The sequence below is a fragment of the Cyprinus carpio genome, chromosome A12 (genome assembly GCF_018340385.1).
Source record: "Cyprinus carpio isolate SPL01 chromosome A12, ASM1834038v1, whole genome shotgun sequence".
NCBI lineage: Eukaryota > Metazoa > Chordata > Actinopteri > Cypriniformes > Cyprinidae > Cyprinus > Cyprinus carpio.
The window spans coordinates 9,640,269-9,658,282 of NC_056583.1; the positions used below are offsets into that span (position 1 = coordinate 9,640,269).

An 18,014-nucleotide genomic window follows, 5' to 3' on the forward strand; every position below is an offset into this window, starting at 1 on the left:
TGATACCCAGCCCTATTCTTAAAGGGGTCATATGATGCTTTTTTAAAGATCTCTTTTTTGTGTGTGTGTATTTGGAGTAACAGTACAGGTTACTTGCTTTAATGTTCAAAAAACATTATTTTTCAAATACTGTACATTATTGTAGTTCCTCTATGCCCCGCCTCTCTCAAACGCGTCGTTTTCTACAAAGTCTCTCCTTCTGACAAGCGCAGTCTGCTCTGATTGTCTAACACCGCAAGCACTCGTCAGAAATGTAACGCTCCTTTCCCTAATCGCGAGCTTCATTTTTCAAAACAAATGTAAAGACAGTTAATAATGTCCTTAGTTTTACCATCAGTTCAAGCCCGAAAGGGGAACAGAGTCGCATGATAGACACAAGCAGTTTGTAGTAAACAAGCCACAGACGGTTGAGACAGCTGGCTCCACTGTGTGACCCTGTCTCTCTTTCTCTCTCTCTCTCACTCACACACACACAAACATACACAACACGCAAAATTCGCATTTGAACAGTCAATAGCAAATACTTAAACTAATAACAAAACATACTTACAGTAGCTGATTCAGAAGCGCCAGATTGTCATAGCAAAGTCAGAATTACCTAGGGCCAAATAAAGTGCTTTTGCTTTCGCCTAGATACACACAGCATCTCCTTCAACACTAACTGCAGTTACTGAAACCACGCCGCCTTTCTTTGCGTGAACATTTGGGCGGCATTATGCAAATATTTCCACATAGTGACGTAGAGATGTGGGGGCGTGTTATAACTAGCCATTTTAGGGGGGTGTAGCAGAGTCTTAACTTTGATAAAGAATATCTCTTTGGATTTGAGACTTTAGTCTTTGCAACTTTACAGATCTTCTTCATGCACCAAGAGCTTGTAACACTCCAAAGAGAAAGAAAAAATTGAAATCGCATCATATGACCCCTTTAATTAATATTACTGAATTTATGAATTTATTTATGAACATAAATGAACATACAATTGAAATTTGTTTTGAGTTTTTCAAAGGATTGAAAATGAACATCTATAGCTTTAAAAAAAAAAAAAACATCCCAACCATATGGTTATTTACTGAATTGATATCTGTTCAGTACCACAAGGTGGCAGCAAAATTTGCAAATCTTATATAAAGTCTCCTTGACTCAAAGTCTATTGTTGCAACAAAAGGTTATGTCTATCAGATCGAAACTAGTGATTTACCATTTATCTAACAAGGAAAAACCGTGTTCTGTTATTGGATGTTGTCAAATCTGATGAATATTTTACAAGACTTTAATGGGGATCATATATATTTACAGGAGTGTGTGAATTGACTTGCCATTTTTATCAGTTTGAGTCAACTTTGGTTAAATCTTTTCTGAAATGAAAATTGATCTGTTCTGACAGCATTAGTACACAATGGACAGCAGCACATTCTGGTATACCTTACAAAAAAAACAAAACCTTTTATTCTTAATAATATTTATTATATTTTCATGAAGACACCTTTTCTGTAGCCTCTAAAAAGACATCATACGTGAATTATCGTACAAAGGGCTTTGTTTTATGAGCCCATACAAGGCGGTTTCATGTTGCTGGGAAACAGAAAGATAAATAGTTTCCTGACTGAACAATTTGACCAAATCTTTTTTCTTCTTCTTCTTTTTTATTTTTATTTTTAAATTTTTTTACATAAACTGTCTGAACCAGGTCATCTGTGTATCTCAATCAAAACATACAAGATGCATAATGGCTGTAAATAATTGTTCTTTATTTGCCATCTGTAAAAATGGGTTGAACTTCAAGTAAATGGAGTCTGTGACTTAGCAACAGGACAATATATTTCCACTAAACCAGGCTTGACAGTTATGATGACATGAACTCTGGTAAAAATTTACAATAGTCCATTTTATTACATTACATTTAGCCTTTCATTACATAGCAGACTGTGTATGTGCTTAAGGGTCCAGTTAACAGTGAGATTCACTTTATAATGCCTCTCTGATCCAGCTGTCATTATCATAGTAGTATAAAATAATTGATATGCAGTTGTCTGTTAGAGTTTTAATAGGTTTTCTTTTTCAGATCTTTCAGACTATAACCTTGTAATCTAGAAATAAAGGGTTTTTCAATGCAATACAGGTGATCCAGGTAAAATTGTTTGATATCAGTCCTGAATTAATGAAGTTTCATTCAGATGTTCTTTCAGTGACTCAGTTGGACCTGTGTGATACTAGATTGGTGTGTGCTACATTTCAAAAGAGGGTAAAGTGCATTAAGGCACTTTAGATTAAGAAAACACCAGGTGACACTTTAAGAGTTTTTATGTGACTGTAAACTTTTATGACAATGATTCAGCCTGACCTACCATTTGTCACAAAATGCTGCATGGTGTCAGGCTATTTGACTAGTGATGATGTTTGTGTGTTCTGACTGGTTTCAGAAACCACAACTTTTCTTCTTCTTCTTCTTCTTCTTCTTCTTCTTCTTCTTCTTCTTCTTCTTCTCTGTTTACAGTTCACATTAACGGACTTTGTTTTCATTCCCCTATTATGTATTGTACAGAATATAGACTGTGTTAGAATGTCATGTGATTTTTGACCAAAGAACAGTTTTAGTAATGTTATACCATTAATGTTATGGGTGAAATGTGGTCATTATTTAAGAGCAGCCTTTGTTAATTTTCTTATCAAGGGGTTGGTATCAAAGGTCCCAAAATTAATCAGTGGGTTTAAATATATTTGCCCTCATATTATCTTATAAGTCAACATTTGTTTAATGAAATACCAAATCTTGTCATCAGAAGTCTGACTCTCTGATTACATGACGTGCTATCAGATGACATGACTGTTAATTAAGTGAAGAACTTAACTGACCTCTGAACTTAAAAGTTAAATTGATATTTATATCGTTTGTCCACCTAAACACGTGTTGTCTTTGGAATTTAGGCTGAGCACAATAAGGAACTATTCCAAATCATTCTTATAGGTAAATTATGTATTGTTTACGCTTATTTAAATCCCATGCGCAGCATATTCAAGTGTAATTAAGCATATTTAAATATTAATATTTAAACATCATCTTCAGTCAACCAACTTCCCTGTAGTTCACCTGCATTACCCTTCCAGGAGGCGTGACTTTACCATCAACGTCAACCTACATCATTATTGATCTTTAGCACTCCCCCATGATTGCAGGATTTAAACTGGTCTACCTAACACCTTCTAATCACTGAACAGAGGGTAGTGCTAGACAACTAGTCACCAGAGGATCTGGGTTTTTTTTTTCTTCTCTCTCTCGCTCTTTATGGTGCCTGTTTCTTATGATAAGTAGCTGCACTGCCACTCGGACTAAAATTTGAAAATGAATATACCACTAAAGACCATTCTGATCTTCTGCTTAGTGGCTGCAACAACTGCACAAAGTGAGTGAATTTCTTCGAGAAATTTGGATATCATATTTAGCTGATCAAAAAATTTAAAGTTCCTTTACTGGTCGTTGTAGACTATTTTTTATGGACATCTATAATATTGGATTCTTAAATCGTGATTGCAAATTGGCTCACACTTATTTTTCAAAAGATCGTTTTTGTAAACTCTGTTGTCATGTTGTTAATGTTTTTGTAATTCTGACACAAGTTTTCAGAACCCTTGTCTACTTCGCTTAACATAGCTTGTCTTAAACCTAACTTTATAATTACTTAATTATTCATCATTTTGTGTGCATTAACATGTAAGATTTGTATTTCATTTAAATGATTTTGAAGAAGTCTTTAACTTTAGTTTATTAAATATTTAAATAGTGAAATTCATAATGACCTGTCAGCTTTAAGAATCATTGATTAGGTCCTCTAAAAGTCAAAAATAATTCACAGTTATGGATTGTTTGACTTTTTGTAGAACTTTTTGGTCACTGAGTAGTTAATAATCCTAAAGCAACACTGGAATTGTCTGTTATTATCTGCACATAGGCTGGCCAGTTGAGTTTACCATTTATTTGAGATTTCATCAGTGTGCCTTAAAAGTTCATTCTTAAAGGGATAGTTCACCCAAATGGTCATTGTTCCTTAGAAGAGCTCAAGTTGGAAAGCAACTAGTTAGGCAACCTCATACCTTATTTTATTGTATTTATTTTTTTATTTGTGTGTGTGTGTGTGTGTGTGTGTTTGTGTGTGTGTGTGTGTGTGTGTGTGTTTGTGTGTGTTTGTATGTGTATGCGTGTGTGTGTGTGTGATGTGTGTATGTGTGTGTTTGTGTGTGTGTGTGCGCGTGCGTGCATGTGTTATTTTTTGTTGTGTGCTCAGTTTTAGGTGTGGAAAAACAATATTACATATATTCTTTGCATACATATTTACTTTTTTATATGAATGCTGTTTTGCCTAGGCGTATTCTATTACTGATTAATTTAGAGTAGTTAACCTTGAGCTGGCACTTCCTTGTTGATGGGAAATTGGCATGTGAACTTTGTTATTTTCATCATGAAGTGTCTGAGTAACTGTTGAAATTTTATTGCTTACAAAGTCCATACCATTTTTATTGGCTTTTCAAAGATTATTTTCCACTGATGAGTAGATATGGTGTGATCAAGGCCCCCAAATAGAGAATTAATTTGATTCCAATACTTCAGGACCAAGCAATTTTTTTCCAGGAAGCAAACAATGAAAAACAAACAACTACATACTTTTCTTTTCCTTTTGCATTTTTCTTCATATTTTCAAGTGACATTTCTGATGACCTGCACATGGTCGCATATACAGTGGCCCCAAAGCATATTTAAAGGGGGCATAACAAACACAGTTTCAACCAATGTCATTTTAATCTTGAGTACCTATAGAATAGCACTGCATCCTTCATATCTCCAAAAAGTCTTTAGTTTTATCATATTTATAAAAGAAATATACAGCTTTCTGAGCTCCTGGAAGCACACCTTGGGTGGAGCTAAAGAGTGACGCACACTTGAGTGCCGAATGGCAGCAAAACAGACATTTGATGCCGTTTCACTTACCATCTGCAGTTCTGAATCATGACCGCGATTTTTTATAGCTGGGACTACTCCATCTTTTAGTATCAAATGATGTGCAAATCCAGCGTCGAACTGGGCCTTGTTTATAAAACTTTCGTCAACAAACACACTTGTGAAACTCTGTTGCTGTCCCGGAAAAACAAACTGCATCCACTTGCTTAGCATGAAAATCAAACTCTTTAATACTGTAAACAACTCTGAATACATGAAACAGCTTTATAATTTGATACATAATAAATCAGTTTTATTTGTTAATTGTTTTGCTTGAATTCTTTGTATGTGTTAAATTTCTTTGAAATAAATGCCACTTGTTTTGATATTTTATGATTCTAATGTGAAGCCATTCATACATTTTAAATGTTTAAAAATATTTTTGGAGACACTGCACACATTTTATCTAATCACATCTTTATTTGGTTGTTTTACGTACCACAGTAGAAGGTACCACTTAAACATGTTTATTCAAAGTAACTTACAGTAATTGTGCTACTGGCAGGTACTAACATTCATAGTGCAACCTTGGGCTGGGTGCAGTTTCACCCCTCATTCAATTTCCCAGTTTCCCCCTAATTCAATATTGTGTTGACGATTCAGATTATCTAACATTAAGAAACAGCTGAAGATTGTATCATTTGAAATTTTAAAACAAAAACAGAATGCTCTGACTTTAGTTTTGTGAAACTATACTACATTAAACATCTGCATTAAACAAAGACAGCAGATGGGCTGAATGAGACGCAAATTCACTCTGTGACAGCAGGTGGTGCTTTTGAAACAGCAGCAATACAGTGTTTCCTTGGCTGTAAACAAAGCAGCTGCGCTTATGAACGCTGATTTGATATGCATTATACAGAGATGAGATGAAAAGAATATATGATCTAAACTTTTCTAAAGACAGTCGGTTCTCCTTTTCTTTTTTTTTTTTTTTTTCTTTTTCTTTTTTTGACGTTTAAGGTCCCCAAAAACCTCTGTTGTTTCATTTAAGGACTTGTTAGCAACCATCTATTTCAAGACGGGTAAAAGTTTTTAAAAAAATCTCAGAGGAGTACTACTGATGCATTTTATGTTGTAGAATAAAACTAGGATGCACCAATACCTTTTTTTCTTTTTTTCAGAACAGATACAATGCAACAATTCCGAGTATCGGCCGATACCGATACCGATCTGATACCAGCGCAGTGTTGTCATTTTTTTTTTAAGTCAGTATCGAATTTCTATAACTAATATTATTTAAAACATCATCACTGTTAACTAATTTAAACAAAACATTACAAAACAAATACAACTAAAATAAAAAAAAAAAAAAAAAAAAAAAAAAAAATTAAAAAAAATATATAATCATAATCTATGACAAAAAAATACTATTATAAACTAGGTTAGTGGATAATTCATCAGCAAAAGTTACTCTAGAAAAATTATAGAGTGCACAATAATTTGGTAAAATCTAAACATTAAAGGGGTAATATGATGCTGCTAAAAAGAACATTATTTTGTGTATTTAGTGTAATGCAATGTGCTTATGTGGTTTTAGGTAAAAAAAAAACACATTATTTTCCATATAACGTACATTATTTTTTCTCCTCTATGCCCCTCCTTTCTGAAACGTGACGGTTTTTACAAAGCTCATCGGTCTGAAAAAGCCAGGTGTGCTCTGATTGACCAGCTATCCATTGCGTTGTGACTGGCCGAATGCCTCAAGCGTGTGACGGAAATGTTTCCCCATTAACATAATATGCCGTCTCCCAGGACAGCAGCACGAGACTCAGTCCAGCAGCAAAGCTAATGCAACTCACATCAACAAACCTAATAAATCAACTAATTCAATGTACTGTTAGGAGTAACTGAATAACTCTGGATATTGGTTTATTTCACGTCAGAGGGAGTGTAAGGCATGTTTATAAACCGAATAACTTAAGTAATTTGTGGATTAGTGCGTACTGGAGACGCGAACCATTTCAAACGATTCAGTTTGATTTGGTGAACTGGTTTGACCTTCACTAAGAAGATCCAGTTAAATAGAAAGATTCGTTCGCGATCCAGACATAACTAGATGAGACAAAACCTATAAAACCCATTACAAACAAGGCATTTGTTGCATCCAGTGGGGACATAATTACTAATTATAATGACTTACTGTCTTTTTACATGTTGCGTTGCGTATCGCGCTGCGTAAACATAAAGCCATGTCTGCATTTGTGATCTGAGAAACAAAAAATCACAAGCCTACTCTAATGCTCAAAACTTGCGTTTGAATCATCATTGGCAAATTATTTTAATATAAAAAAAAAAAAAAATGTACTTACTGCCTGTGAGTTAGAAGCACCGGACTGCCCAACTTTATTGAAACAGCCATTGTGCCACAGACGCATTGCAGTCTACTGGTTCAGAAAACAGTCCTCATCCTCCATAAAATGCGCATCACACACAATATTTGGGTTGAACTGTTCTGGAACAGTGTTGAAATACAACTTATCCACTGATTTCTAGTTGTGTCCTCTTTTGGAAGGCCAAACAAAGTAGTTTCGCTTTTACAACGAAACACACAGCGACTCCAGAACATGGCAGCGATGGCAACAGAGAGAATAAAAGTTACACATTCTTTCTTTGCATAAACATTTGGGTAGCATTATGTAAATCTTCCCACATAGTGACGTAGAGATGTGGGGGCGTGTTAGAACGAGCCTTTTTTTGGGCGCATGAAGAACAATTCATATTGCTCTCTACTCTAGCGTTGTGATCTAACGGACACCAGGTAGAAGGTAACGTGATTTAGAAACAGTACTATAAACTCCAGCAAGATAAAGTATTTTTATGCAAAACCACTGATTTTTATCTGTACATCAAGTATAATAGGAACATTGAATCATCTTGAAGAGAGTTTCATCGTCTTTACTGTCGTAACCAAATGCAACACAGTTTGAAACTTTGAATGCTGATTGGAGGATGACTGACAGCCGCAGCAGAGAGAAGAGTTTTATGTAAACTTGAATTTAACTATTTAAATATTCATATGTACCTCACAATAAACTATAGTAAGGCTTCAGAAAACCTAGAATATAGTGCACGGAAACTTTATGGTGCTTTCTGATGTTTGTGCCTTTCACGGGCCTAATAGGAATAGTAGGCTACGCACAATATCGGATTTGGTCTCGTCTGACGGATACGTTACCCAGTACGGCAGAAAATGGCAGTATCGAGCAATACCCATACTGTATCGGATCGGTGCATCACTAAATAAAACAACAAAATACCTTGAGTCTGTGTTAACCACAGACCTTATATTTGGCATTTAACCTATTCAAAAAACCATTGATTTCAAAACAATGCAACCAGAAGTGCTAAAATGCTAAAGTAAAAAAAAAAAAACTTGTTTCCAGGTTTTGGTTTACAAAAATATTGCCTGCAGCACTCTTTAAGGTCTGTGAAGTAAAAATTGTAGTTTATTATTATTATTATTATTATTATTATTATTATTATTTGTATTTCTGTATTTCTTTCTAGATTATTTGTCTTTGCAGTATTTAGAGTAATGAAAAGGGATGGGGTTTTGCTTAAAACAAATAATATAGACAGAACATATATTACATTTATAATGTTATATATTACATTTTACATTTGTAAAATACATGTAGCTTTACACTTCTTCCCCTTTTATTAACATAAATGGATCTTCAAAAAAAAAAATCGTTGGATATAAAATCCAACATTTGTTGATCGTGTTCTCTGGATCAGAGAACATGCTCAGCTGAATCTGTCTGTCAAATACACAAAATATCATATAATGGTTTTATGGAAATGGAAGACATAGGGGTAGTTTCATCATTCAGAATTGACTGTGGGACTGTGTGAGAAAACAAAGTGGTGTTTGGTATGTATTGTGTGGATTTGGCAGTGGGAATTTTCCCCGCTGTTAGAAGAGTATAAGTGTAATGTTAATGTGTCACTGTTTCCAGGTAACAAATTTCATTGTTTTTCCCTCCCATGTCTTGTTCAACATATTATATGGTCTTTCTGATGTCAATTTCTTTAACATAAATATCTCCTACCGCAGGTACTACAGATGTACCAAGCAGTTCCACAGCCAAGAGCACAGATACTCCTTCCGGCACAACTAATGACATCACAGTCCCCACAGAAGGTATTCTCTTGTCCATAATCAGGAACCCCACCATCAGACCTAAAGACATTGTAACTTTTAATTATAAGAAGAAATTGTCCTTCAAGGCATAGTTCACCCAATAAAAAATAAAACAAAAAAAAAATATATCTTTATTTACTATTGTGTTGACTATTTAAATTGCCTTGACATTTTCTTCTCTAGTGTCCTTGTTACTATTGGATAACAGCAAGCTGATTTTGTTTTCTGAATCTAGTGCTGGTCTATAGAGTGTGGTGATGGCGTATTTTTGCAAGCCAATCGAAAGTTAGCAGCACTTTGGTTCCCTTGGGAAAAAAGTTTATGATTCTTGCATTTTATTCATCATGATAATCCTCACAAATAAACCCAACTTTTATTAAATTTGAATCCTAACTACAGTCAGAAGTAATAAGATAAACGTAGGCTAGAAATGAGCTACAGTTGCATGACATCAACATTACCATTAAGCTTCTGACATCTCTTTCAGGCTTGATTTAAAAAACATTTTCCCTGAAAGCTTACAGTAGAATAGTTTGCAAGAGTGTGATTATAAACAAAGGCTGTAAAAGTGGACTAGCAAGTAGCTGAGTTTATTATTTTGTCGTTTTGACATTTAATGTCTCCGAAAACCTCTGTAGTCCCATTTAAGGACTTGAGCCTGTGTTAACCATTATGTAATTTGTTACATGGCTCTCTTGATCACTCATTTCTGATTCATCAGTCATGCCATTCAAATGTCTAGTGTTTCCTAATATTCACAGATGCTGATGGTAACAGTGTTGTCTTTTATATTATTTGTATTTCAAGTAAAAGTTGTCTTTGCACTATTTAGGGTAATGAGAAGGGATGGGGTTTTGCTTAAATCAAATAATCTGCTATAGATGTTTTTTGTGTGTGTTTGTTTGTTTTTTGTATTAGACACAACAACAAAGTTATAATGTGATATATTTCATTTTACATACGTAAAATCAGGGCCGTAACCACCATAGACACTGAGGGGGACAAGTCCCCCCCAATAATTAAAAGTGGCCAAACTGCCCAAAATGACCAGTGCTGACGCAAACCATAGGGGAGTAAACTACCCTTAAAAATTTAAAGGATATAATGATATTACCACAACATTACTCTTAGGACACTGCAAATTTTTATTTTACTTAACCTGGTGGAGGACGCGCTCAGTCATTCAGGCAGTCTCTCTCTCTCTCTCTCTCTCTCTCTCTCTCTCTCTCTCTCTCTCTCTCTCTCTCTCTCTCTCTCTCTCTCTCTCGCATGTCCTCGTCCGTCGCCTTCCTCAATAAATAAAACATTTCTTCATGCTAGGGTGTCGCCGGTGAATCCAGTGTAGAGAAATCCCCTCACAACTAACTGCAAACTGGCATTCAGATCAGCCTCCATTTTGTAAGCAACGCCCAAACTTCCAACGATCCAATCAATTCCCAAAGGACGAAATCAAGTCCCGCCCTCTCATTTCAAATGCCATTTCACTCGGTAGAAAAAACAAAACAAAACACAAAACACACACACACACACACACACACAAAAAAAACCCCCACTATCGCTACGTTTCATGCCGACTTTAAAAGTAGGCGGGTTTTACTATTCACAGAAGCAGAGCGTGATATCCAGTGCAAAGCGTGAGTTTATCGTGTAAACAAGACATCGAGGTGGAAGCTGCAAATCATTTAATATTAGTCCACTGTTTTTTACTTAAAAAAAATAAATATGGCAATTTTGAGAGAGAGAGAGATGAAATTTGAGTTTGTGAATTGCATCTGTGCATCTCTTTTAACAAAAATGAAGCTGTGAGTTTAGTTAGTTAAAAACAGCGATTTTACCTCCTCGTTGTTGAGTAATGTAATGTAGCGATCCCATACTGTAAAAAAGTTTATTAATAGAAGTCGCGGGGCAGTGGGCCATAGCTACACAACGCGTTTCTCTGCTCCGATTTGTGTGCCAGTGGTGTGTGTGTGTGTGTGCATGCGTCAAATGCCGCATTAATATAGCTTTTTATGCACTGCCGTTCAAAATCAGTTGGATTTTTAATGATTTTTCTGTAGTCTCTTACGCTCATCAAGGCTGTATTTATTTGATCAAAATTACAGAAACACACACACACACACAAAAACATTAATACTGTGAAATATATTAATATTGGTTTCCTATTTTAATATAGTTTAAAATGTAATTTATTTCCGTGGCGCAGCGCTGAATTTTCAGCATCAATAGGCAGTCTTCAGTGTCACATGAACCTTCAGAAATCATTGTAATATGCTGATTTATTTACAGTGTTGAAACTGTTGTGCTGCTTAATTTTTTTTTTTTTTTTTTTGATGAATGAATAAAAGGATAAAAAGAATAGTATTTATCCAAATTAGTAATATTTTCTAACAATATATGTCTTTACTATCACTTTTTTTGTGTGTTTTGAAATTGGTGACTTGTAACTTGTAGTGGAGTAATTTTCACTGTAAAGTATCTTTACTTTTACTCAAGTATGCTTTTCAGGTACTCTTTACACCTCTGGCTAAATCCCACCAGCATGCCTAAAGGCTACATAGTAACTTTTAATCATAAGAAGTCCTCCTCACATGCATAGTTCACCCCAAAAAAATTCTGTCTCAGTGTACTATTGTGTTAATGGTTGAAATTCTCCTAATTATTATTATTTTTTATTTATTTTTTTCTGCTGTAGTGTCCTTGTTACTGTTTGATAAGTAAGAAACATAAACCTGATCTTCTTCTCTGAATCCAAAGCCGGTCTATTAGGTCTCAATTTTTACAGTGTTGAACCTTGTTCTTCATAACCTCTGCAATTCCCTGGATATTAGCTTCTGGGCCAGATCCTGACTGATGACGATCCATTCTTGCCTTATTAGTTTTCAGGAGCTGATCACAATTTGTGGGCTTCTGCTTGTCCACTCGCGTTTTTAGGACTGACCATAGGTTCTCTGTGGGATTGAGATCTGGGTTACCTGGCCACAGATCCAAAATCTCAGTGTAATGTTCTTCGAGCCATTTCTTTATCACACTTGCTTTGTGACATGGTGCTCCATCATGCTGGAAAATGCATGGATCATCACCAAATTGCTCATGGATCATTGAAAGGACATATTTTTGGGCAGAATTATGAGAGAGCCCACTCCCTTGGTTGAAAAGCAACTCCACACATGAATGGTCTCAGGATGCTTCACTGTTGGCACAACACAGAACTCATGGTAGCATTCACCTTTTCTTCTCCAAGCAATCGATTTTCCAGATGTCCCAAACAGTTGGAAGGGAGCTTCATCAGAAAAACTTTGCACCAGTGTTCTGCTGTCCAATCCTTGTACTTCCTGCAGAATTTCAGTCTGTCCTTGATGTTTTTCTTGGAGAGAAGTGGCTTTTTTTGTTGCCCTTCTTGACACCAGGCCGTTGTCCAAATGTCTTGGCCTCACTGTGTGTGCAAATGCTCTCACACCAACCTGCTTCCATTCCTGAGCAAGCTCTGCACTGCTGGTGACACGATTCCGTAGTTGACTCCTCAGGAGGAGACGGTCCTGGCACTTGCTGGATACTCTGGGACATCCTGAAGACTTCTTCACTGCAGTCAAACCTCAACAATTGAAGTTCTTGACAATCCGGTAAATGGTTCTTTCAAGTGCAATATTCTCTGTAGCAATTTCCTTGCATGTGAGGCCATTTTGATGCAAAGCGATGATGGCTGCACGTGTTTCTTTGGAGGTAACCATTGCTAATAAGAACACAATGATTGGAAGCGCTTCTTCCCTCCTTTTATAGCAATCAGTCTGCTTTTACAGTCTATTTAGTATGATAGTGATTTCCCCTGACTAGTACTCATTAACACTTTCACATGTGCTGCTGATATGATTAGTCAATTAATGTTAGCTTGGTCATTTTGTGTTAGGATCAAAAGTGATTGTGAAAGTGAACAGTGATTTATTTATTTATTTTATTTATTTTTGAAAAGTTTATTTTTTGGCCAATGAAGCTTTTAGCCATTATTTAAAATGCATCTGATCACTCTACACAATAATCTAGAAACAATGTGAATGAACACCACAACAGCTTAAGCTGCAAACTACAAAATTTATGTCATTGCCAAAACTTTTGGCCATGACTGTAATTTATTACATGGCCCTCATGATCACTCAGTTCTGATTCTGAGTTGCTATATTCAGTAGTCAGATATTTCTTAACTTTTGCTGTGGTCAGAGGCAATGCTATGTCAGTCTGCACATTCATGTAACTGAAAAAGTGCTACTTTCATAAGTCTTGTATCACACTCTGAGCTCAGGCTTTCTTATTTCATACAAATGCAAATTGTGCCATCTTGCATCTCAGTAATCAGCTGTAGTAAAAAAATTACTTGGGAGGGTTCAGTATAAATATTACCAGGATTCTTGGATGATTCAGTATTAACATTATTATTGTTGTAGTGATCATCTTTTTCCAGGCCAATTGTTTTGTACAATGTAATTGACTTTTTTCTTAGAAGAAGCTTTAAAATAAAATACAGGTAAAGGTATAAAATAATTTAACCTCCAATCATTATTTCTTGTCCACGTATTTATTTGATAAGTAGCTGTGTAAAAAGGGGGATAATGTACCTACAGTCAGAAAGTCATTATCATTAAACTAACCCATTCTGGGTAATATAAGACTGATCATCCTGATGCAGTTTATTATGGTCTTTCTGCAACCTGCCCTAACATAAAATCTTTCTCCACAGCTCCTAAGGAGACAAGTACTGGTACTTTTACCACAGACACAAAAACTGATTCTACAGACAATACTCCTGCCAGCATAACTACTGCCACCACAACTGTTACCACCACAACCACTACGACACAAGGTACTCAGACCGTCATAGTCTTAAATCCCACCAGCAGGCCTAAATGCTTTAAAATAACATTCGATCTTTAGAAGAAGTCATCCATAATCCTGTAATTTACTCACTGTCTTTCCAATCTTTTATGACCTTTTTCTGTGAAGCATAGAAGACAACATTTTAAACAATGTACTGGTCACTTGCAATAACAGTGGAATGGGACTGAAGTCTTTAAACTTCAAAAAGGCAAAAAAAAAAAAAAGAAAAAAAGAAGAAGAACTGTGTCATGAAGAGGCCCATATGACTTTGTATGCTGTAATTTAAATCATTAAGTCAATGAGTTAAACCAAGGAGCTTAATCATACTGGTCTGTGAACTAATCATTCAGCACAAAAATGTAAACTAGATCAATCGATACATTTTTTTTTTACCAGTCAGATATTGCTACACCATGAACTTGCTAAGGTTAAACTATAGGACAAATGTCAAGATCTTCAGTGAATAATGGCTTAAATTTTGGTCTGTTTTTATTTGGAATATAGCACAGAAATCATATATACTATTTTATGACACAAGTCTTTTTTAAAGCTTGGAAACGTGGCAACATGATTGTCATTTTAGAATATATAAGTAATTTACAGAAAATAGCTACTGCTGGAAAAGATCTTTTCTGGTTCACGCAGGTTAATAATGGCATCGTGTTTGTTCATTTTCAAGGTGCCTGTGCTTCAAATCCTTGTATTGGAAACATTATATGTGAAGAACGGTTTGGGGGCTTTGCTTGCATCTGCCAGCCTGGGCTGGTTTACTTGGAAATGAGAGGCTGCATTCAAAGTATGACTGGCTCAGTTTTGAATCATCGGAACATAATTGTAGATATGTGACACAATTATATCCTTAAAGCAGACACTAAGTTGCCTGTGGTATAGAAATTAAGCTTAATGTTTTATGTAACCTGGTGAATCTAACTGCCATTATCTGCTTTCCTGTGACTTGAGAATATCAATGAAACATTCACTTATGTTATATATATATATTTCTTTTTTATAATGATTGCAGCAAAGGTCTTCCCAGGTAATTTAACTGTGGCCAGAGATTTTAAAAAAGATATGGCTGACAAAATTTCTGAAGAGTTTCAAAAAACAGCAGGTGATATTGAGAATGCGGTAAGAGACTGAATTTCCTTTTTGATTTGTGTAGACATTCAATCCTACCCAACACACTCTACAGCAGCATGTCTAGCAAGATTTTTCATTTTTACATAGTAAAGGATGAGTGATATAAATAAATGGTGGTAAATAACTAATAGATGATGTCAAACAACATTGCATTCTATATTCTTATCCCAAATACAGCTCAGAAAAACCCTGGCTGATGACAATGGCTACATTAATTCCACCGTTTTGAAGCTAAGGTTGGTACCACTTGTTATAATAGCCTTTCATTTAAACATTAACTTGTGAAAGCTTCTGAGACGGTTTTAGTTTTCTTTTACTCATTGTTGAATATAAATTGCAAATAATAATTCACACTTTCAGTCTTAGCATTATGAGAAAATGTGGAACAGCTTTAATTGGGCCCCTAGATATAAAGGCTAATGAGTTGAAATCTTTTAACAGTTTTTCATCATTTCCTTTTACAGTGAGGGCAGTGTAATTGCAGAAGTGCAGAATTTCTATGACTTGTCATCCGATGCCACATCAGCTTCAGTTGAAGATAAGATTGAAAAATCCATTAAAGTTTACCTACCTGAAGGCGCCACATACACACGTACATCTGAGGGTTCTTTTGTTCTGTCATTCTGCAATGATTTTGAACAATTTAGCAAATTCAAGCATTAGAAAGAAGCATACTTTGGTACATTTTAACTTGTATACTCAATTCACAGGAGGCAGTATGTGTGAGATTGGCATTTGTGACAATAACACCACTGAAACCTGTGAAGAACAAGAGAATAGTGGTACTGTAAGGTGCACTTGCAAAGAAGGGTACATCAGGTCACAATTCACATCACTTTTATGCATTCGTAAGTATCTTTTTTGCTCCATAGTATGAATGCACAACTTTAAACAATTCAAACTGGTCTTCATAAATTTTCTGTTGTGCTCCTATCTTTTTATAGCTTGTCCAAATGGGGAAATGGCAGTGGATGAAGACAACTGTGAAAAGTATGCACTTGCATTATTTCATTAAAGATTTTAATGAATCTATATGAAAATTTAATTATTATTTCATAAACAATTAATGTTATCCCAGGGCCCACTAAGGTCCTCTATAGTATGGTATAACATACTCATTAAGCCCACCAATTAAAAAAAAAGAAAATGGCCCATGCCCTGTGAATTGAAGTTATCGATCTGTAACATTTATATTAACTGGTTTTATTTAAGTTAAATATTATTAAATATGACTTATTTAATAATATTTATGAATACAAAAGTCATACATAAGTAACTGACCAACAGTCAGTTTTTAGATAAGGCAGAAATAGCTCCTTAAGGATGTTCCCTGTATTAACATGTCACAAGGCAAAAACACATATGTAATGTTATATGTGTCATAATGGGTTTTGTGGTTCCATGGTATCACTGAGAGATGTTTTGATTATTTTAGGTGTTCTTTTGGTTTCTCTGGATTTAATTGCAGTGAACGTAAGTCTGCTCTCCACCATCATCTGAATCATGCTCAGCTACTCTGTTACACTACTTTTGAGGAACATTTATGCACCTGTGTGTAATGCCAATTCTCATTACAGCATATCTTTTGGTTGTGATCGTGGTGTCCACTGTGTTGGGTGCATTGTTGATTATCTTTATTGTGGCCCTGATAGTTGTAAGCTGCAGGTAAGAGTCCACAACACATTTCCAAATCCATTTACACAAACATTCTATGGATTTAAAACATTCATTTTGTCTGTGTGTCTATTTACAATTGAAGAATCAAAAGGGAAGCTCCTCATCCCAGGAAGATTTTAGCTCAAACTATGGCAATAAGGAATTACATAAACCTACCGGAGTTCCCAGGATTCCTAGGGCCAACCCTGATGCTAACTGGAAGTCTAACAATCTGGAGATGACTAATAGTGGGAGCAATCAGGCACTGGTGACCAGAGATCGCCCAGAGAGCAATGCAGTAAGACCAGGACTACAATACTACCCACTGGGTTTATTACAGGCCACATGAATTTTAGTGATGACCCTTGTAGAGCATCATCTATTATCCAAATAATGTGTTTATAACTATTTGATCAAAGTGATAAAATTACATTCATTAATAAAGCACCTCTAAGTATCTCAAAACAATTTTTTTGTTTTTGTAGCGCTACACTGGTTACTATGAGGACGTGAGTTATAGGAGTCACGTTCCCCCAGCGCACTCTGGCTATGGTGGGAGAGGAGAGGAAAATGGTGGTGTCCACAACCCATACTTTCGGCAAGATGATGACAGCATGCGCAGATATTAACATGATTTAATCAGGAAAATCACTGCATTTGGATGATTTTTCTTCATCTTCATGTAGATTGAATTACATTTTTTATTTCTTTGTTGACCCAAATTTAAAGATTTTAATGGGAAAATAGTTAATGCCTTTTATATGAATCTTTATTAACCATAGGAACAGAATTCAGATTTCCTTCGTATTTACATTCTGTGGTATTAGCAGCTATTGAAATTCAGTTTATGGGCTTCAATCTTGATTTAAGCTTTTGCTTTAAAAGTATTTGGACAAAATGTCGTTCCTCAACTGTTGAATAGAAGCTGTGTTGCAGAGGTCTTCGTTTGGACAGTGACGCCTGTTCTACATAATTTATTTTTCTTTTCCATCTTACAAACTTAAAATCATTTTGTTTTTCAGTTCCTACAAAACATTTTTTTAAACACATCCATGCTTTTAATGCAATACTTGTTTAAGTCAGATGTTTGAATGTTCAAATTTATGACATATATGTTTAGTGCTTGGGCTGGAACTCAGATTTACAAAATAAATCGAAACAAATCAATGTTTCTTTTGAGATATTCAAGCAGTGATGCACCTTATTTATTCA

The 18,014-nt window shown here is 35.3% G+C and overlaps 1 protein-coding gene across 1 annotated transcript in view; it reads left to right on the top strand.

The window, feature by feature from the left end:
- The first annotated feature begins 3,198 nt into the window (after positions 1–3,198).
- The window catches only part of muc13b (mucin 13b, cell surface associated), a 14,971-nt gene continuing 155 nt past the window's right edge, over positions 3,199–18,014 (top strand). Inside the window, exons 1-13 of the mRNA XM_042767413.1 lie at positions 3,199–3,404; positions 9,054–9,140; positions 13,870–13,992; positions 14,686–14,802; positions 15,028–15,134; positions 15,324–15,382; positions 15,611–15,738; positions 15,857–15,994; positions 16,091–16,136; positions 16,582–16,619; positions 16,724–16,811; positions 16,905–17,100; positions 17,288–18,014. The exon at positions 17,288–18,014 is cut by the window's right edge and continues 155 nt beyond it. Coding sequence (XP_042623347.1) covers positions 3,344–3,404; positions 9,054–9,140; positions 13,870–13,992; positions 14,686–14,802; positions 15,028–15,134; positions 15,324–15,382; positions 15,611–15,738; positions 15,857–15,994; positions 16,091–16,136; positions 16,582–16,619; positions 16,724–16,811; positions 16,905–17,100; positions 17,288–17,431 — 1,332 coding nt within the window. The 5' untranslated portion in view covers positions 3,199–3,343 and the 3' untranslated portion in view covers positions 17,432–18,014. The remainder of the gene's footprint in view (positions 3,405–9,053; positions 9,141–13,869; positions 13,993–14,685; positions 14,803–15,027; positions 15,135–15,323; positions 15,383–15,610; positions 15,739–15,856; positions 15,995–16,090; positions 16,137–16,581; positions 16,620–16,723; positions 16,812–16,904; positions 17,101–17,287) is intronic.